General features: G+C 37.1%; 1 protein-coding gene across 1 annotated transcript in view; it reads left to right on the top strand.

The window, feature by feature from the left end:
- The first annotated feature begins 3,352 nt into the window (after positions 1 to 3,352).
- Positions 3,353 to 22,901, top strand: part of LOC126979759 (histone H4 transcription factor) — a 30,424-nt gene continuing 10,875 nt past the window's right edge. The window contains exons 1-5 of the mRNA XM_050829283.1: positions 3,353 to 3,747; positions 12,980 to 13,124; positions 14,832 to 15,076; positions 16,579 to 16,782; positions 21,858 to 22,075. Of these exons, the coding sequence (XP_050685240.1) occupies positions 3,526 to 3,747; positions 12,980 to 13,124; positions 14,832 to 15,076; positions 16,579 to 16,782; positions 21,858 to 22,075 (1,034 nt within the window). The 5' untranslated portion in view covers positions 3,353 to 3,525. The remainder of the gene's footprint in view (positions 3,748 to 12,979; positions 13,125 to 14,831; positions 15,077 to 16,578; positions 16,783 to 21,857; positions 22,076 to 22,901) is intronic.

Here is a 22,901-nt window from a genome sequence, read left to right as displayed (position 1 = left end):
AAAATGTAATTTATTTTTTACGTTTTAATGTCAGTTAATAATAATATATAATCAACCAGAATGAAAACTCCAAAAAAAGCCGTACACAGAAAACAATTATGTCGTCCAGGTAGACAAAAATTTTCATATAAATGTTCACAATGTGAAAACTAATGGGCTAAACTATATAAAAATTTTATGAGACCAAATGACATCTATTTCGCATCGAAAAAATTAGAATTACGTAAATCAGATCATAAATCTCAGAGTAAAAATACCGATCGATTTTTTTTTTTTTTTTATTTGGAAAACAAACAGCTATATATTATACATAGTTTTAGCCTTAATTTAGAAAAATAGAATAAGCCAGCAAAGTTTTCACAAACGTGTAGATTCATAATTGCTAGATTAATTACTCGATCGGGTACAACTAGGTTCGCATACAACACTAAAGTTATAGATAAAAGTAAGGGTTGCAGCTGCAATCAGGGAACGAGTTAGACACATTTCCTGATCTCAGATACAAACCTACCGTACTTATGAAAGAAAATATCAATTTGTTGGTATTTATTGTTATACCTATGACCTTTGGAGAAATTTATTTCTGCAGTAGTTACTATTAACTCGTGGAAGATGAAATGTGTACTGCTGCCGACAATTTCGCTTTAAAGGTTTTCGTGCTATATATTTGATTTTATTCAATAAATAAGGACTATCGATCAACCCATTGACTAATTTATATAAAAAAAATTGATCCTTATGTTCTCGTCTTAATTCTAAGGAAGTTAAACCATTAGCCGAGAAACCAAATCTTTTATAGATGCACTTATGAAACTTACGCTGGATTCCCTCAATCATATCTACGTGACAGGCATACTGTGGGTTCCAAGCGGTGGAAGCGTATTCCAACTGGGATCTCACCAGGGAGTTATAAAGTAAAATAAGAGATTTTGGGTTTTTAAAATCAGTTGTTTGGCGAAGGACAAATCCAAGCATCTTGTAGGCTTTGTTTTTAATTTTATTAATGTGTGATTTAAAATATAGTTGTTTGTCCAACATTATACCAAGGTCTCTCACCTCGTCAACTCTGCGGAGTTTATTACCCAATAAATAATAATTTTGCGTTGACACTGTCTTCTTTCTTGTAAATGATATGGTGCAACATTTGTCAACGTTCAAGTGTAAACCATTATTTGAGCAATAGTCAGTGAGACGATCTAAATCTTCCTGCAAACTGTTACAATCTAACTCCGTTTTAATAACTTTTAATAATTTAGTATCATCAGCATACATTAATAACTGAGATTTTTTTATACAGTTGACCACATCGTTGATGAATATATTAAAGAGTAATGGTCCGAGGTGGGAGCCTTGTGGTACGCCAGATTATGGGTACAAATGATGTAGTGTACCCCTTGACAGTTACAGCTTGGGTCCTATCACGGAGATACGATGTGAGGTCACCGTGCACTAGCGGAATTGAAAACCTCCTCCTTTTTGAAGTCGGTTAAAAAGGATTTCACTTGAGCGTGTTAGAGCAATTAGAAATAATAAAAAACAAAAATAATATGTTCACATTATTGAATTAAAAAACAAATTTGGTCCCTTCACCATTGTTACGTATCTCTTCCGGGGGTAATACGTCACAACAGCCAACCAATCACAGCGCGTCATTTCATGGGACGAGGGTATAAAACAGTGGTTTCACACTAATTTAACACTAAATAAAACTGAAATCATTTGGAAGCAACTTGTTTTCTACTAAGAGTTTGGATGCTCTTTCCAGAAGCCAATACAGATCTCAGAATCTGAAGTCATCCCGTTTTGCTTTTCTTTTTTAGTCTCAGATCCAAATGGAGACCTAGGTATTTGATACAACCCACATGTGGCAATGTTTCATGAGTATACAGACGGGCAGTTACTTTGGCGGAGAGTGAAAATAATTTGAGCAGATTTGGAGGTGCTGGCCTTGACTCTCCACTTACTTAGCCACTGGTCTATTTTGTTGAGCTGTATTGGTAGGGTGGCTGAAGCAACCTCAGGTTTAATGTGGCTTTTTAGGATAGCAGTATTGTCAGCGAGGCAGTTGTGACATTGTGAGTTTGAGCAAGGTCTAAGGTCAAGAAGAGGGTGTAAGGATATAACTATCGAGCCATAAAACCACATACCACAGAACCTCAAAATATGGGAACGTGTGATGAACCTGAGGCTACGCTAGATAATGAGCGTTACAAAAAACCAGTGACGGTTCGTCACAGGAAAGTCATAGCCTACGGATGCAATCTACACTTTTAGATTAACAAATAATAATGAAAGCGTGAGCGAACACCCTACTTGGGCTCAAAGTCGGGCAGGTATAGCCAGTATCTAACCAATACAGAGCTTATAACGTGACTATTTAATTATAATGTGTTGTGTGGTGTGGTGTTGACTAGAGGTGTTCGCAACGGCTATATATTAAAATCGCGTTATAACGATACGCTACTTTTAAAACGCCTATTATTTTTACGCTATAATATATTAGTTCGCTTCGTACAACGACGCGTTTTGATTATCCTTGCAAAATGAAGTTGTGTCGTGCGCTGTTAAAATAAATATTATTCTACACATTATTGCTTTGTAATCGTAATTGTAATTACTCAATTAGAAAAATTTAATTTTCTTTCATACCTACATTTTACACGTTTAGGATTGACTAAAATTATTATTTCTCTTAATATTTTACCTATAGATTTTATTTATGCAATATTGTCCAGTTTATGAACTTTTTTTTAAACTTAAATTCATTTCAGTAAACTATTATAAAATAACTTTTATTTACAAAAAATCAATTACAAATTCAAAATCACTCATAAACGCACGATAATATATCAAATACTACTAATACCTAATCAATAATCAAAATACGTCATACTAAGTCAAGCGAGCCGTAAGCGGCAACCAAATATAAATATATTCTTTCGTTATAACCGCACTGATATATTCGAACAAAAATAATCTAACGCGTTGCATAGCGGAACAAAATATATTCGATTGCCTACAATATTTCCTATTAAAACTGGACTTCGATCGAATTCAAATGAATTTAGTTCTAATGCAGTCCTTTTAGAGCAAAATTTGGCATGTGACAAAAATCACGTTTCAAATAAATATTAAATGACTTTCATTTGAATTTAGTTCTTATGCAGTTCTCTTAGAGAATAATTTTGCAGGCGGCAAAAATGGCATATCGAATAAATATTAAATAACGCTTGCCAGTTTTAATAAATAATAGATTATATGATTATAAATAAATAATACGTTATTTTATCAGCTATCTAATATAACGAACACCTCTAGTGTTGACCCTCTAAAAAAAATCGCACCTAACCCGCGCCAACCGTGAACTGTCAATCGAAATTCGAATACCGAATACCGATTTCGACCTAATAAATATTTGGTAATTGAATCATAAATATGTAATATCATTGACTTTCTGTGTATTAAAATATTATTATAATGTGAAATAAAAAAAAAGATTAACTAGAAAATAATTTGAATACAACCATGGCCCAACAGAAAAGCACAGTTAAAGAACGTATAAATCGGTGTCAGGATTGGTTACAAAAACAAAACAATCCAAAAAAATTATCGCTGCAGAACAAAAATGATATTCAATTCATTATCGAGACAAATGCACATAGAAAAAAGTTCTTCTTGTCTGTTCCTGAAGATGATGCATCTGTTCCCGTCGGTGTTGGTGAAGTGGAAATGGTCCCTAAACCAGTGGTAGGTGATAATATTCTTTTGAGATCAAAAATATCATCTGAGATGCATGTGTTAAAAATCATTTGTGTCATCAATTGTGTCGAATAATACAAATTACAATTTTGAAATAGTATGTGATACAATAAGTTAATAATAAAAACACAACTAAGTCAACAAAAACTTTGTACTAGACTTCAATTTACAGTGTTTACAGAATCCACAGTAGAAAGAATAGAATAGAATCGACATTGTTAATTTTTATGGACCCTTCTATGTCATCCTAACTTCAGTTTTTTAATTTTGCATTTGTATTTCCTTTTTATGATAATTACACTTAATACCATAGAAAGTATTCAGTAATCTATAAGTTCAGCAACACTATTCTACTAAAAAAGTGTATCTACTAAATTGATCAAATTTTGACCACATAATTTAAATTAGTAGTCTAGTCTTGTTGCAGTTATTTTTCAGAAATGCTTTTGTTAAGGAATAGATACTCCACTAATAAAACTTTACTACAACTACTACAAGATATTACACTAGCACACAGCACTTAAATCAACTAATGGTATCATTAATGTAGTCACCTAAACAAGCACCTCAGAGTGGTCAGAATAAAAAATGAAAGAACTTCCAGATTTTGCTTTGAGGCAGATGAAGTACCTCTAAATCTCCTCTGGGATTGGGCATAAGTGTAACACCATCATTGGCGACTACACCCTGCTCCCAAGTGTTGTTTGTAATACTAGCATCAAGAAGATAGTGTGGCAGGGCTTGATGACAAGCTATAGGTATGAGTGGTGAACACAATAGTTCAATTCTGGAAGGGGTCTTACTAGCACTCAGTAGGACTAGACAAATAGCCATCCTCTCCAAATAAATAATCATTAAAGTATCAGCTAGTATTTTGTAAAATGTACTTTTCAGATAAAAAGAGAAATAGAACTTCAATTAGAAAATTATTTGAATTTTTACATTTCAACAATAGCACCACAATTTGACAAATTTGTGAAAATTAAACAAGTCCATAATTTATTACATATTTAAATTATAAGAAAAGTCTTAGCCTGTTATTAAGAGGAAAAGACTATGTACTTGTATTCTAGCATTATATTCAATACTAATAATAAAAAAAATACAATTTTTACAAACACTATTCATACTATTCTTGAGGTTCACTTCTTTGCCGTCTGCTTACTATGGTAGAAAAGTTGGATAGCCTCAAGGTCTAAATGATGTTGGGGTCTATGCTAATGAATTTCTGCACATTTTTTTATTGATATGCACCACATCAGACTACCATACCATAGGTACTTATAATGTTAGTTTAAATAATATTTTGTTGTTGGCTAGAGAAAATTGTTTTCCAAGCAGTTCAAAAAGTATCCTTTTATAATAGTTCATATAAAACCGATGGTCAGACAAAAAAAATTATCTCTTTTTTTCCATGCTAATCTATTGTTGAATATAGCTGATTATAATTGTTAATGGGTTATAAGGTGATGCCAAGTATTGGTGGTGCATATCTTCCTAGACAATGTGCATCTTTGAAAAGCCAATCATGCCGGTAGTGTACATGCAGGCATGACACTGGACTATAGACGCGCATCGCGGGGGTTGTCTATCCTGGGTAATATTGTAGTCCACAACAAGTGTCGCATTTTGTTTTCCTCGGGACTGTAAGAGCAGAATATGTAGGGCGCAGACGTACAATCGGTGCCTGAAAACCGAAAAAACCAGTGTGCATCCCGCTAGGGCTGCCCCAGACCGTAACCCTACCATCACCCAGGCACCTTCTAAGTAGTCCGGAGTGATTGACCAGGCTTCGGATTCGGGAAACAACTTGTACAACAAGCCTTTCACAAGAGCATTTTTGTGAGCAGTATGTGATACTAATCCAGGATAGCAAAGAGTTCCAACCCAAAGGTAACATAAGAGGCGTAGAACTTGCTGCTCTCCTAAGGAGGAAGGTCCCTTCACACGCAACCGCTATAATATTCTTCTGGTATATACTACAGAAACAATGGTTCGTCTTCAAGCCCAAAATAAACCTCCCCCACTTATTCTCTCGGAATTGAAGACATCACTAAGTTAACTGAAACCATTGAATCTGTCCTGAACCCAGTTTAATGTTATAACATAGAATTAAGAGTTAATTGCAAAACAACTGAGCCTTACAAGAAACTAATGGCTTTGGTAAGAGAAAAGAGACTAATTGGCCACACATTCACGCAAAAAGAGAAATTGTATTGTAGTGCTGCAGAATTGTAATTCGTAACCTGCATCACATGAAGAGATAATTGAAGAAATTGCAACCATGGGAAATAAAGTTGTGAGGGAAATAATTAATGCTCGCATTGGCCATGAAAACAGACCCTCCTCCACATTCTTTGTTAATTTAGAACCGAGTCCTAATAACAAAAAGGTTAAAGCCATCAAGTACATCTTCCACACATCAGTTATCATCGAAGACCCAAAGAAATGAACCACAATCCCTCAATATACTAGGTGCCAGCAATATGGTGGACACACGAAGAACAGTTGTACCAGGCCTTTCCGATGTGTATAATGTGCACTTTCCCATAAGACAAGCGAATGCCCCAAGTAATACTGGAACACTCCTGCAAAATGTGCTCTTTGCTTTGTTAGCCATTCAGCAAACTTTAAGGGATTTCAAGTTTACAAAGACATCTATGACAGAAAATTAATAAGGAAAAAGAGCAAATGTGTATACCAGTTGAAGAGAAAGTAATAATACAAAAAACTCAGGCCATTCCGCCTACCTCCCACAACACTCAAAATACAAATAATGGAGTCTCATATGCAGAAGTCACAAAAGCTAATCAACAGCAATCAACCTGCACTAAGTCAGTTGAAGAACTACTAATCAAACAATTGAAGCCCTCCTACAACAAATAAGCTCTATGATGAGTATATTCTATTCTTCCTACTGTGGCTTCTGTGGAAGACACACCACAGATTTGCCAGTATCATGTTAAAGTAGACTACCAAGCTTTGAGTATGTGTCTCCTAACTTTAATGGTAATGATCAGTGTTAAGATTACATAAAGTTTTATCTAATATTAATAAAAGTCTTGTGGCATGGTGTTAAACTTTGAACTCCTCTGAAACGGCTTGACCGATTCTCATGAAATTTTGAATGCATATTGGGTAGGTCTGAGATTCGGACAACATCTATTTTTCATCCCACTAAATGTTAAGGGTGGTCCACACGTTTTTTTTTTTAATTTTTTTGACAGATTTTTTTTAAATTTGTTTGATTATGAGTCAGCATTACAAAATACATACAACTTCAAATTTTCACCCATCTACGATCAACAGTTACTTTTGTATCGCGATTTTAATATCGGCAATACAATGTTTGCTGGGTCAGCTAGTTTTCTTATAATATCTGAAACAAATAATATACATGCTATTAGACTATAAAGGACATACACAGATAGAATTACTTAAATTATAAATTAATATAAGTACTTAATGATAGAGTCTTATAGTCAAACTAGTTGATAGATTGTCACCTTGATAGACCTTGATAGGTTGGCAACCTGGAATATAAATCGTTTACCGCCTAATAAACGTGAACTCAAACTACTCATACAATTACACAAACTAGATATCGTCCCGATTTCTGAATCCAGATAAGATTTCCAGGCTTTGTCATTTACTTCACCAATCTCCCTAATAGAACTGCCCATGGCGGCACTGCAATTTTAATAAAGGAGTCTATAAAACACCATTAGCTATCTGCCTATGAAACGGACTACATAGTATCCATGGAGGATAAGAGGGGTAGATTCACAGTGTTGGCGGTGTATTGCCCACCAAAACATAAAGTAATAGAAGATTCCTTTTCAAAGTACTTCCTAACATTAGGTCATCACTTTATTGCTGGTGGGGACTGGAACACCAAGCATACCCACTGGGGCTCCAGGCTTATATGTACTAGAGGTAGGGAGCTAAAAAAGAGTCTTGATAGTAACTCATTGGCGTCAATGTCTACAGGCTAACCAACATATTGGCCAACCTGTCCTGTCTTGGCAGCACCTCAGATCATTCACCAGTACTACTTACTGTCTCTACACTAATCCTCAACAGACAAAAACACGAGTCACTTTACAATCATAATACCGATTGGCCCTCTTTTAGGGATTTTCTAGAAGAGAATATTAACCTTAGGATCCCACTTAAAACCCCAGAAGATGTCGAGCAAGTCACAAAATATCTAACATTTCTCATTCAGGAGGCTGCTTGGAGGAATACACCCGAATCTAGTGGTTTTTCCTGTGCGTTGATAGTGTCATCTATTTTGAAAACCCAAATCGAGGAAAAAAGATTTGAGACGCGTCTGGCATTCAAGTAGGCACACAGCTGATAAAAGAAACTTCAACAGAGCATGCCTTAGCTATCAAAGACTTCCATAATAACAAATTCGAGCAGTTTCTAGAGTCCTTGAGCGCGGAAAAGACTTCTAATTATTCTCCCTGGAAGGCTACTAAACACCTTAATAAGCCACAAAATCCCAAATCTCCTTTACGAACTGCGAATAACGGCTGGGCCAGATGTAGTGAAGCTAAAGCTGATACGTTCGCCAGGCAGTTGGACAAAGTATTAACTCCTAATGATGTGGCTCTAGACACTGACGAAGACCCCATTAATCAGATTCATAGCCAGGTCTTTCACCTAGATGTTTCAATAAAACCTATCTCCCCAAAAGAAGTAAGAAGAATAATCAGATCACTTCAAGACAAGTCAGCACCTAGATATGACCTAATAACTCTACGTATCCTTAAAGAGCTTCCAAAAAAGATAGTGTGCATTACAATATTAACTAATGCTATTCTTTGAACTTCGTATTTCCCTGAGCTTTGGAAGGTTTCCCAGATAATAATGATCTATAAGAACGGTAAACCACCAAATGAAGCTTCTTATTGCTCTATCAGCTTACTCTCGGTTCTCTCAAAGGTTTTTTGAAAAAATTTTGCTGAAGAAATTGTCTGTATCACTAACAGAACACGAGATCATCCCAGACCACCAATTCGGATTCCGCCAACACCATTCTACTGTCGCGTAGCAACGCTTCGACGTATATGGCGGGAGTTGTCAAACTTCATATCGTGGAGCAACGTACATGACGAGAGTTGTCAAAATTTAAATCAAATCAAAATCACTTTATTCATGTAGGTCACGGAAATGACACTTATGAATGTCAAAATATATTTTTCTTATTGAATCTACCGCTACTTTGTAAAGGGTTGAGCTAATGAGAAGAAGTAGCAAGAAACTCATTGCCACTCTTTTATATCAAGATTTACATTTCCGTCGATTCACAAATCATTTCAATTACGATATAATATGTAATATGATGCAACAAACATACCCTTTTTTTATGGAATAGGAGGACAAACGAGCGTACGGGTCAAACTCAAATTCAAGATACTGATAATTTCAACAGCTCCATCAGCAATACTCGTAGCTTAGCGAAAAAGTGTTAACTTTAGACACTGTAGACCCGGGTTTCTATACACCTACCACCAGTGTATGGATTTTTTTGGGTTTTGTGAAGTTAATGAAAATTTCTAGTAAGTTCTAGATCAAATCGAACAGAGTAAAGAAGATGGAAAATGTGTAAGCAGGATAAAAATAATTAAAATAAATTTCAAGTACAATTAAAATGTAAAGATGGAGTGGGAGAATCATTTTGAAAAAAAAAAACAAACCCGGGGGTATATAACCCGTACTAAGCGTGGCCTACGGCAGTTCTAGTTCTGACTCGAAAGTGTAAAGAAGAAGTAGTAAAAAGTGGAAAGTGATATAAGAAGAAGAAGTTAGAGACTTTTGTTCAGTGCGGTGTAACGCGTTAAAGGCACCGCCGCCGACAAAAGGAACAGCGGCAGACCGGCGAAGTGCATGTCCAAAAAAGTGGAGCCAAATAAGCAGAATATTCCAAGTAAATGAAGAGGATGCCCACTCTGAATTCTACGACTGAAATTCCAAATCCTCGCAAATCACCTTCTCCCTATGACAAAGCAACTGTCCTCCAGTTACCCTAGCCTGTGAACCTCTTGTACAAGTAGAATCAGTTAAATACTTGGATATTCACCTGGATCATCGACTAACTTGGAGAAAGCACATCACAGCTAAGCGAGACGAAATGAATTTCAAATTTTGAAGCTTGTACTGGCTTTTTAAGCAATTCCCCAGTATCTCTTGAGAACAAACTTATAGTATACAAAGTAGCCATCAAGCCTATCTGGACTTATGGAATCCAGCAGGTACAGTATGCCACTCCAATATTGAGATACTCCAAAGGTCTCAAAACGCATTCATGAAAAGTATCGTAAAAGCGCCATGGTTCATTACCAACCGAACCAACCAGGTCCACCAGTACACAAAGATTCCTCTAGTCAAGCAAGAATTTGTGGCAACTCGAGAAAAACATAGAACTCGTTTGGCAAGTCCACCTGAACAAGCTTGTTTAAGATACTTAGTATCTAACCGGCCAAAACGACTTAAACATGTTCTTTGAACTAGACAAATAAAGAAATCTAAATGAAAGTTTCCTTCTCACTGGAAAAAACCTATGGATGTCTCATTCCCTTATAACATCTGCTTATAGTATGATCTACTGATCGCAAATAGTTACATTATATATAATAAGAATAAAAAAATATTTAGTTGTGATTGACTAGAGAAGATTGTCTTCCAAGCAGTTCAAAGAGTATCCTTTTATCATAGTTCCTACTCATATATATTATTGTTGATACAGTAGCAGTTGGCCATGACTGTACTCAATAACTCTTGTTTCTACATATTAATTTACATTTTTTTTGAGTATTTGTAGTTTGGGTATTATTCCTTCATCACTTTACATATTATATTGTAACTGAAATTATTTGTGAGTGAATTATTGTCACACTGAGTTTCTTGCCACTTCTTCTTATTAAAGCTCAACCCTCATAGGCCGTGGATATAAAAAACAAAAGTCATCTCCTTGACCTGCATGAATAAAGTGATTGTGGTTTGATTACCCTAAAGGATTGAGCTTTTGATTACTATTAGTAAAAATATAATATTAATTAAAAGTTTAAGCAGAATTGTCAAATTGTAAATACTCACCAAATACCTCTAGAATTTGGTGAGTGTTGCATGATATGTAGATTAGGATTCTATTATTGTTGTTTGCTTGAGTTCTCGTAACAGGTTTCGTCATGCTCGCTTGAATGTCACTTGGCTTGTAGCGGCGACATGGCACGGGTCGTCCCCTTCCCTAAAATATGGGTGAGATAGGGGATGGCTGGCTCATTCGTGATGCTAGTGAACGGGCGCTGCTTGTGGTGGCAGGATGATCCTGTTGCCGGACTCGGTTTCAGATTCTTAAAATTTATTATATATATATTTCTTATTCAATCTACCGCTTCTTCGTAAGACTTGAGCTAATGAGAAGAAGTAGCAAGAAACTCATTGCCACTCTTTTATATCAAGATTTACAAATAATTTAAATAACAATATACAATGTAAAATGATGCAACAAACATACTCAAACGTCAAATAGTCAATGCCTTACACGAGTAAGTCAAAAAAGTAAATGTATATTATTACAAAAGTTTTTGAGTACAGTAGCTGCATCATCCCACACCGTAAATAAATAAAGGTATTCCGTGAGAATTTTATGAGCGATTATAATTACAATATATATATAAATATATATATATATATTGACACGGGAGTGGGTCAGGGATTGGAAATAATACTCCGCTTATAGGAACGAGTCTTTATTTGCGTTCACTTTTTCTGAACTTGCGCTTCTGCCGCTGTCCCTCTTGTGGGCGGCGGTACCTTCAACGCGTCACACCGCACCGAACACTAAGTCTCTTCTATTTTCTTCCTCTTGGAACACTTCCACTTTTCACTACTTCTTCTTTTCTTCTTCTTCTTTCGAGTCAGAACTAGAACTGCCGTAGGCCTTTTTTTTTTTTTTTTTTTTGCGCCTAAGCAAGGAAATGGGCTACCCTCCGGGATAACGACGGGAGGGAGGTGGTGAATGCTCATGCATACCAACGCAGCCTAAGTCTGCGTTGGTTATGTGGGACTCACGTGAAAACCTAGGTGCCTACCCACTAAACACCACCTGCAGTTGGCTTTGGGTAGGTGCCCTCTAAGCCTACATCGAAGGCGACCTTCTCATGGGGAGAGAGAGGCGCAAGCGGCACTCCGTATGGAGTTTCCGCTGGGATGCCGTAGGCCACGCTTAGTACGGCTTATATACCCCGGGATCCGTTCTAATTTCAAAATGATTCTCCCATTCCATCTTTAAATTTAAATTGTACTAGAAAATTCTTTTAACTGTTTTTATCCTGCTTACACATTTTCCATCCCTTTTTTTTTGTTCGATTTGATCCTGAACTTACTAGAAATTTCCTTTAACTTTACAAAACCCAAAAAAATCCATACACTAGTAGGTGTATCGAACCCGGGTCTACAGCGTCTAAAGTAAACACTTCCGCTGAGCTACGAGTATTGCTGACGGAGCTGTTAAAATTAACAATCTCTTGAAGTCTGACAACTCTCGACATATACTTCGAAGGGTTGCTACGCAACAATATATTACTATGTAATATATATATTATTATTATATAATATATTACAATATATATTTTTTACACAATATTTTTTGACATTCATAAGTGTCATTTCCGTGACCTACATGAATAAAGTGATTTTGATTTGATTTCATTTATAGATTTTGTAAACAGATGCATATAAAACCGATGGTCAGACAAAAAATTATCATTAATATCTCTTTTTTTTCCATGCTAATCTATTGTTGAATATAGCTTATTATAATTAAATTGTTATTTAGGTTTTAACTGTATTAAATTTGACAGTACTATTTTAATATGTATAAGGATTTTACAGGAGGAATTTGTTGAGTTTCAGTTGACATATTATTATGTAGGGGTATAATTTTGAATATTAATTAATACATACAAACAAATTGTTAAATGTTTGCCACTGCAGATTACTTAAAATAATAATCAACAATAATTGTTTGTTATGTGGAACACAAACAAGAAACATGCTTAGTATTACGAACAGAAAGGATTGAAATATCTTTTGGAAATTGTAAATTTTCATTATTTTCATATAAATAATTTTTAGATAGAGTTAAACAGCTGGTTAATGTGTAACAAGAGTAATATTTAATGTATGCAATAAAATTTGTGACTTTTAGCCTGTATTACGACTACGTCGTGATAGATTGAATATGGAGTGTGGATGGTCATCTTGCAATCGCTTCTTTTCCAACTATGAAGAGTTTCAGATACATGTAGCGAATCATGTGCCTGACTTACAAGTAGTAGAGAATGAAGATGGTGGTAAGTGATACTAATTAAGAGTAAATTTTGAAGCTTTCTTCGTTTCAAAAAAATACTTGCATATTGACTTATATATTATGTTAGTATAGTAACAACAGGACATACAAACCAGTACATAAAAAAAACTTGGTGTACTTAGTAAGGCGAGACAATACTTCACTATAAGCCACCGCCCGCAACTATATAATGCGCAAATTCGGCCTCACATCGAGTACTGTTCTCAACTCTGGGCGGGTGTCCAGTACCAGCTTCTTCCATTGGAACGCATACAACGAAGAGCGGCTCGAATCATCGACGATGAAGTTCACTCCGCTCGGCTTGATTCTATGGCGTTGCGTAGAAATGTGGATTCTCGCTGCATCTTCTATCGCATTTATCACGGGGAGTGCTCAGAGGAGATGTTCGGGTTGATTCCAGCGGCTGAATTCCCCAGCATCACGTTGACGTCTGGCATTCCACAATCGCGCGTTTTCAAGAAATTTCTTGCCTCGCACAGCCACTTTCTGGAATCAATTACCGGCTGCGGTTTTCCTGAACCGATACGACTTAGGAGCCTTCAAGAAAAGAGCATACTACCACCTTAAAGGCCGGCAACGCATCTCTTGACATATTATAATGCGGATGTCCATGGGCGGTTGCTTCATCTCTCCCGTGATCCTCTTGCCCATTTGCCCCCTCTTATATAAAAAAACAGTGTGGCTTTCATGGAATTATATTCCAAGTACAACCAAACTATGGAATGAACTTTCTTGCATGGTGGTTCCACGACAATACGACAGTGGTACCATCAGGAAAAACTCAAACACCTATCTAAAAAGCCGGCAACATTCCTGAGGTGATCAATAATCATCAAATTCAAATATTTTTATTCAAAATAGGGGATGAAATCACTTATTGAAAGTCAAAAAAAAAACTACCACCCATTGCAAAAGGTATGCCTCAGATCTGAGGTTAACGGGCGCAACAAACTCAGCAGGCTTCTTTTTTTATATACAAAAATATGGTTACAATGTAAAACCGTAAAATAAAATTTACTATTTAATAGCCTGTGGGCTATTCCTATTCCAGTGGGCGGTCGCTGTATTCCCAATCATTAAGAAAGTCATTTATGTTATAGTAACCTATACCACACAAACGTTTTTGACAATTCTTTTGAAGTTTGTAATACTTTTGTTTTGAACATTATCTTGGATCTTGTAAAAGCATATACAATGCCCCACAAAAGCCTTACATAACATTATCAAGAATATATTGAGAGGCAACATTCAAGTTGTTTATTTCGTTGTTGGTTATAGCAGTTGAATGTTGAACACAATCAAAGGCCTTAGATAAATCACAGAAGATACCAAGTGCATTCTGTTATTCCTCCCAGGCATCAAAAACATTCTTGATTAGTTCAACCCTTCGATCCGTTGTTGAACGTCCCCAGTAAAGCCAAATTGTTTCGTATAAAGTTACTTATGAGAGGTGAAGTAAGTAAGCATTTGGCTTAAAATTACTTTTTCAAAAATTTTACTAAGGGGCGGCAAAACAGACACAGGAAGATATAAGAATTCGGGTCAAAAGTGCATCTCGACTTAAATATTGGTGTAATTGTACATCTGGTCACCTTTAGGCTTTGTTCTTCTATTTCTTTTTAAATATCATTGCTAATCTAATTAAGACTACAGTGATAAATACTTAATATTGACAACTTCTTTCTTGCAGTGAACAACTATGCATGCTTATGGGATGCATGCGGCCATATGAGTCCAAATTCAAGAGAAATGGTGCGGCACGTAAACTATCATGCCTATCACGCTAAACTATTAGCTATTGGGTTTAATGGAAGAGCTACTCTGAAGTTGGAACGGTGCAAGAAGGATTCAAGCAAAAGGAACAAACTGCCTCCTTTGATTTCTGATCACCACTGTTTGTGGGTGGACTGTGAAGAGAAATTTTTTTCTATGCAGGTTTGTGATGATGTAACCTTCTGTTTTGATAGCCATTGATGGAAAAGTTTCTAAAACCTTCATAGTGTTTAAGTGTAGAAAAATAGTTTTAGTTTATAATCCCAGTGTTTTTTGAGTACAAGATGATGCAGTAACAGATATTGAGATTGATTGTTTTGGTAACTTGGCCACTCAGACAAAATGGACGAAAGTAGAGTGAATGTGCATACAATAAATGATCAGGTCAGGACTAAAGTATCTGTAAAGGAACCTGGAGCTGATACAAGCGTTCTGTAGAAAAACGTTGTCGCTTAAAGTGCATAACCTTTATAACTGCTCTTTGGGCTCTTTCCACTTTCAGTAATCTTGACTTAACAGCACCACCCCAAAATGCGATACAATAAACAGTAACAGACTGAACTAGAGCTGTATATATATGTCACGCAATAAATATTACTGGGGACCTTTATTTTTTGGTGAATTCTTGGGAGCTGTATACCTAAGATACTTAAATATCCAGAATTTGTTTCTAATCCTGGCGCTACCATATTGTGAACCGGCAAAAGCCGCTGGTCGACCATAACACCTAGGTATTTCGTGTCACCACTCTGATAATCTTGGGACAATTACAGTTAGTACTTGCAGTGTCTTCACAATTGTGTATTTTAATCTTAATATTATTCGTGGGCTTACTCTTTTTGTACGACGCATTTTGATTCTTACCAGGTGTCTCCGGCGAAGACAATCGCCGTATCATCGGCATACGAGAAAATTTTGGCGTTGTTAATTTGTAAATTACAGAGATCATTGATGTAAATTAAAAATAAAGTAGGACCTAACACGCTTCCTTGAGGTACGCCACATGATACGTTGACATCCCGACTTGACTTGTTGTGTGCCTCTAATCCCAATAGATTCCAGTTTTTGCACAAGGATGGGGAGAGATACAGTATCAAATGCCTTTTTCACATATTTTATATATTTGGTTGAAATATTGTCCCACCCTGCGCACTGTCGGATTTTAAATTGGTTATGGTATTGTTCACTTCATCACTATCAGTGTTAAGTAACATTACAGCCCAGAAATAGTGTTTACACACTAGTGCTTGATTTTTTTATGAAAATAAGGGACGACAAGAGCAGGACGTTCAGCTGATGGTAATTGATATGCCCTGCTAATTATAATGCAGTGCTGCTACACTATTTCTGGGCTGGAACATAAGATGTTAAATCTCATTTGCAGTAATTTCACTAGCTATGTCGCCCTTCAGACTGAAACACAATAATGATTACTACATAATCACATAATCCAACCGGCATCCTGTGCAAAGAGTAAGAGTGGTAAATGTCCTTAGTCGCCCCTTACGACACCCTTGGGCCCGGGACCTCCCTATTCTTTTTATGCCCCGGGGAAGCACAGGGTAAAAATGCTGGCAGAAATCGGCGCCGCTGTGATGCTGTGCAAACAAGCCTCCCACTGGTAAAATGTATAAAAAGACTTATCACAGTATTTTTAATGGCAGAAATTTCTAGACCATGTGAATACACATGTTGAGGACTCTGAAGACTTTCTATGTTCGTGGGCGGGATGTGGCAACAAGTGCAGCCGCAAGATCTTGCTGACCGCGCACGTGAGGTCCCATACCGGAGAACGAGTCATCGCTTGCTACCATTGCGGAAGACACTTCAACATGAACAGGAAACTGAGTGACCATCTCTTGAGACAGGTAGGTGTAGGTGACTACTGATACTAACCCATAGACACTAAGGCGAACACGTTTTTACTTACATTATTAAAACTTTCGTGAGACAACATTATGAACTTGTGTAGTGTAGTAAAGTGTAATGTAGTCTAAGATATATTATCTGTATATGTATCAACACGAACTCACTATACTCACTCTGATGGAGGACCTCCGAATGGTCAAAGTCAAAGTAAAAATATCTTTATTCATTGAAATCATATTTGATCATTTTGAATCGTCAATTTTTGGTTACTTATAATAATAAGAGCTACATAATGTTCTTAAAAATTATAATGTTTTGTTTTATTAAAACAGAGTTAGAGCAAGTTCATTCTTTTTCAGTTCTTTTTTATCATCTAAAGCAGGGATCCTCAAACTATTTTGGACAATTGTTTTCCAAAATGAACTGTTACCTCAGACCCCCATGGCCAATTTTAAGATTAACCCCCTTATTCATAATGGTCCGCTAACTTAAAAAAGCTGCTATAGAGTGTTATTTTTCATTCTGACTTAGGTCAATAGAAGAAGACAGAGTGAGAATTAGCAATGCTTAAGTTAGCCGACTATTATGAATAAGGGGGCCTATCTTTAGTTTTTTCCTATTGATACAAAATACCTAGGTACTAAGGTACCAATTGGAAAACTTTGCACTTGGTTAAGTGAGTAAAGTAGACTTTATTTTCTCATCAAAATTTAACAAAATAAAAAGACATACAATTCAGTAAATATCAAGTTTAATTTATAATGATTATTGCAAATTAAGTACTTAAAGAGTTTTAAGTAGGTAGGAAATTATATTAAAAAAGTATTAATTCGCAAAGAGAAAATAAAACATTCAGTGTGATGGATGAACCTGGTGACTATCTACCAATCTAGCTACATCCGGTTCAATATTGGTGAGGTGCAGCCTTAAATCTCCACATATGTTGATTTTCAAACGGTTTCTTTGTTTCGTCAAAATGTTTGTTACCACACTGAAGCTTTTTTCAACTAGGTATGATGATGGAAAAGCGATAAAGTATTTTTCAGCAATGTTCCACAATGTAGGATACTGTATCAATGTTGTGTTGCAACCAGAACTTTTGCTTAAGCTCTTCGTCTGTGCTGATGGTAATTAACTCTTCTTGCATTATCACATTGGCTTCTTCTATGGCTGTGGTATTGTACGGATTTATTATCCATTGAGGAATTTGTAAATTTAAAAGATCCTCAAACCTCCCGTAAAATCCCTGTGTAATGCGTCCAAGTGAGTGACATATAATAAAATGATGCATTTCTGGTAATTTTGAGAAATGCAGTAACTGCGAATATTCTTTTCTGCCTAAATTTTGTTTATAAAGGATTAGTTTACCCACGAAGGCCGATATTATAGTTTTATTTTGATAATATATTTTGTTTTAATCAAGTTAAGATCGTCACCCTGCAGCTGCAAATTAACTTTGTTGAACAACCCAAAGATATCAGTAAAGTAATAAATATCTGTTTTACAATTGTTCAGATCTTTTTAAAAATTCGTACTTTACACACTTTAATACATTTACAAATATAAACTTATTAACTTTAACATTATTTACAATTCTAATATGTACACCTATAAGAGAAATGCACAGCATTGACTAATAATAATAATTTAAAGTAAGTGTTTTATAACTAAGAACAAATGAAAGTAAATGTGAAAATTAATTTATGTTTCTAGGTTTATAGTTAATTTATAGTATGACTTAAAAGTATGTTAGTATTTTATTCTTAAGTGTTCCCTGAGAGTCATTGAATATATTTACATTTGGGTGTTTTCTAATAAGCATGTTATATTGTTCACCAGCTCTGATAACTGGGGAGATAGGTCCTAAATTTGATTTTATAAGAGGTCTGCTAAATATATTATGAATACTTTTACGCGGATACCCCGAAGGTAGGGTGAATGATATTTTATCGAGCTCCGTATTATTGACATAACTATCAAAACCATAATGAAGTCATAAGATAATAATAATAATAAAATATTTTATTTGCAGCTAAAAATGTGTAATTAACAAAAGTAAACTTATTAAAACAAAATATATTACAGCTTAAAATTTAAATGAAACTTAAACATAATAGAAATAAAAGAAGCTCAAACATCAGCTGCAAATAGGCACAAGCTCGGCATATGCTGACACACATCATGTATGTCCAGCGCCGATCTTCCGCTTGAGCCATTCTGTGACCTGAAGCTGTCCCAATACGTATGTACGCTATGATTTTTATAATCTTTAAATTTTTTGTGAATTATACGTTTTGATTTGCGACTTTCTCGGTGTAATCAGTATCGAACCGATGGTTGCTTGCTTTGTGGTACTCAAGCGTCAACCAACTGTCACCTATACACTGTCAACTGTCAAAATAATTACAGGACTTCTAGAGCCACATTATATCAACAAACATATAGTCAAGAAAGCTTCAAGCGCCCTGGGATTTGTACAACGCACATGTGCTTCGTTCAAAAACATCAAAACATTTAAAATTCTTTACTGCACATTCGTACGCAGTATACTCGAATATGCTTCCCAGGTGTGGAACCCACAATACGAGACATACATTAGACGAATTGAGAGGATACAATTAAAAATTATTAAGTATTTATGTTTTCGACTCAAAATTTCTTTTAAATCAGATAACTATTATAATCTTTTTCAAACGATTTCACATATTCCCTCTCTCCATGAGAAGAGAAATAGCAGATATATCTTTCCTCTTGAAAATTACTTCCAATTTAATTGACTGTCCCGAATTATTAACTTTGATAAATTTTAATACCCCTGTTAGTCTTTTGCGTTTCAATCCTCTTATACATACACCATTAGTTAAAACCAAATACAGGAAAAATTCCTACTTGTGGTGAGTGAGCAGTAACTTTAATAAACTCGATAAGCGAGTAGGCTTAGACCTATTCTGCACAAGCGTAGCATCGGCTAGATACATGTTGAGTAACGAATTCTTTCATTGAATTGTTAGAGCATAAGTATAAGTATGTAATTTATTATATAAGTATATCTATCACTATCGTTGACAATATTAACTGAAGTGTTCGAAACTATTCTAAACTAATATGTCGCTATCCGTGAGGACCTTTAATTGGCTTTTTTTCACTATTAGATTTTATTTAAAACTTTTGTACGCTGTTGGTCTTCCTATATGAAATAAATAAATAAATGATAGAGTCCAAAGAGTTGACGTGGAATGGAAAGCGTTCCCCAGGGTCAGCGGTTACTTTGGGTGTGCCACAAGGCTCATTGCTTGGACCATTTTTATTCTTAGTGTACAGTGATCTACCCCATTTTGTGAGGGGCGATCACGAGGTTGTGTTGTTTGCTGATGACACGTCACTTTTATTTAAACTTAATAGACAACAAAACGTTTTCGACGATGTAAACAATGCAATCTCGAAGTTAGTAAAATGGTTTAATATTTAATAATCTTCTACTTAATGAGAAGAAAACAAAGTGTATTAGATATTATACTACCAAATGTGAAAGCTAAGGTAAAAGCTAATATTATAATTAAAAACGAAGAGTTAGCTCTCGTGGACACCACACCACTATTTCTAGGTATAACCCTTGATAATGAGCTTCAATGGGGCCCTCACATTGAAACAATATCGAAGAAGTTCTGCAGCATAAGCAGTCAAAAAGATCCGCCTATATACAGATGTAGCCACAGCTAGGTTAGTCTATTTCAGCTACTTTCACAGCATTATGTCTTATGGTATACTCTTGTGGGGAAGTGCTGCAGATATTACCACCATCTTCGTGCTGCAGAAGTCGCTTTAAGTGAGCTGTAAAACCACGATGACGACCAACCATAGACGGTGCACCATCAGTCGCAACAGAAACAATGTTCTTCCATGGAATAGCTTTGTCAATAAAAAAATGTTCCACGGCCTGAAAAATCGATTCAGATGGTATCAGTCTGTAAATATGCAGCAAAAAGCAGTTCTTGGCACATATTTTCATCTTTGATATATCGAACATATCCTAACAACTGAGCTTCATTGCCGGGTAATGTAGACTCGTCCAACTGGAGAGAGAACTGTTGGTCTGTAAGAACTTGAATTCGTTGGGGTAGTTTATGTGGAATTATCACTTGTACCTTTTATGATACAGTCCTTTTGAATAGTTAGTTCGTTGTCTTTGTATCCTGATGCTCTAAGTGACGTCCCTGATTGGAGGGATTTAAGTATACTTTGTAGCTCTGGGTCTTCTTTCGTTTCTTTGGCAATTATATCCGGTGAAATATTCAAAGTGTTTATTTGATTTATTTTATTTTATTTTATTTTATTTTTATTTTACATTTTTTGGAAAACTTACAGCTAGGTTAAAAAATATAACTTACATACATAAATTTAGCTGGAATATGTAATGTTGATCGCATTTGTTCTCATCATCCACGGGAAAACGCGAGAGGTAATCGGCGTTAGAGTGCTTTGAGGAACTCCCATATTAAATGTTGTAGTCGAATCCTGATAGAAAATGTGCGGATAGGGTACGCCTAAGGATTGCCCCAAGACCTGTAGGTAAAGCGTCTGTTGCTAGAATTAGTGGTTTGTGTTGATCGAAGTGTATAAGGACTCTTGCGCTAATTATTTCATCCTTTATGTTCTTCAAGCTTTCTTGACATTTTGCGGACCTATTAAATTTTGCACCCTTCTTCAACAGTTCATTTAATGGGGCCTTCATCGATGCTAGATTATGTATGAATTTATTGAAATAATTTGCCATGCCTCGTAACGGTCTCAGTTCTTTTACATTTGTTATACTGCGTGGTGGCCATCTTTTATGTCTCAAAATATGTCCTCAACTTCTTTCTAAGCTACTCTTTATCAAGTGGAAGTAAAATAAGGCGCTTCTGGCATTCTGTCGTGTTATATGATTCAATCATTCATATCTGGTCCCTCCACTGCTCGAGAAGTTGACCAAAGTTGAGGAAAGTTTTTAATGTGTTCCAAAAGATGTGGACCAGGATTCGAGCTGAAGCCCACTAGTGTATATTATGTAAGAATCAATAGTTTCGTGTTCCAGAACGTGGACCCGTCGAGCGGGCACTCGTGCGCGGTGTGCGGCGTGGCGTGCGCGTCCGCCTACCTGCTGCGGGAGCACGTGCGGCAACACGTGTCGTGCTACGCGTGCTCGCTGTGTGACATGAGTGCGCCCACGCCGGCTGCGCTCGCGCTGCACGTGCGCTACCGGCACATGGCCAAGGACGTGCGCGCGCACCACTGCTCCATGTGCAGCTACAGGTAACACAACATGCTAGCACCGCGTTCCGTACGTGCTCGCTGTGCGACATGAGCGACATGAGCGCGCCCACGCCGGCCGCGCTCGCGCTGCACGTGCGCTACCGGCACATGGCCAAGGACGTGCGCGCGCACCACTGCTCCATGTGCAGCTACAGGTAATACAACATGCTAGCACCGCGTTCCGTACGTGCTCGCTGTGCGACATGAGCGACATGAGCGCGCCCACGCCGGCCGCGCTCGCGCTGCACGTGCGCTACCGGCACATGGCCAAGGACGTGCGCGCGCACCACTGCTCCATGTGCAGCTACAGGTAACACAACATGCTAGCACCGCGTTCCGTACGTGCTCGCTGTGCGACATGAGCGACATGAGCGCGCCCACGCCGGCCGCGCTCGCGCTGCACGTGCGCTGCCGGCACATGGCCAAGGACGTGCGCGCGCACCACTGCTCCATGTGCAGCTACAGGTAACACAACATGCTAGCACCGCGTTCCGTACGTGCTCGCTGTGCGACATGAGCGACATGAGCGCGCCCACGCCGGCCGCGCTTGCGCTGCACGTGCGCTACCGGCACATGGCCAAGGACGTGCGCGCGCACCACTGCTCCATGTGCAGCTACAGGTAACACAACATGCTAGCACCGCGTTCCGTACGTGCTCGCTGTGCGACATGAGCGACATGAGCGCGCCCACGCCGGCCGCGCTCGCGCTGCACGTGCGCTGCCGGCACATGGCCAAGGACGTGCGCGCGCACCACTGCTCCATGTGCAGCTACAGGTAACACAACATGCTAGCACCGCGTTCCGTACGTGCTCGCTGTGCGACATG

Source organism: Leptidea sinapis, chromosome 1 (genome assembly GCF_905404315.1).
Source record: "Leptidea sinapis chromosome 1, ilLepSina1.1, whole genome shotgun sequence".
NCBI lineage: Eukaryota > Metazoa > Arthropoda > Insecta > Lepidoptera > Pieridae > Leptidea > Leptidea sinapis.
This window is presented reverse-complemented; position numbering and strand designations above follow the sequence as displayed.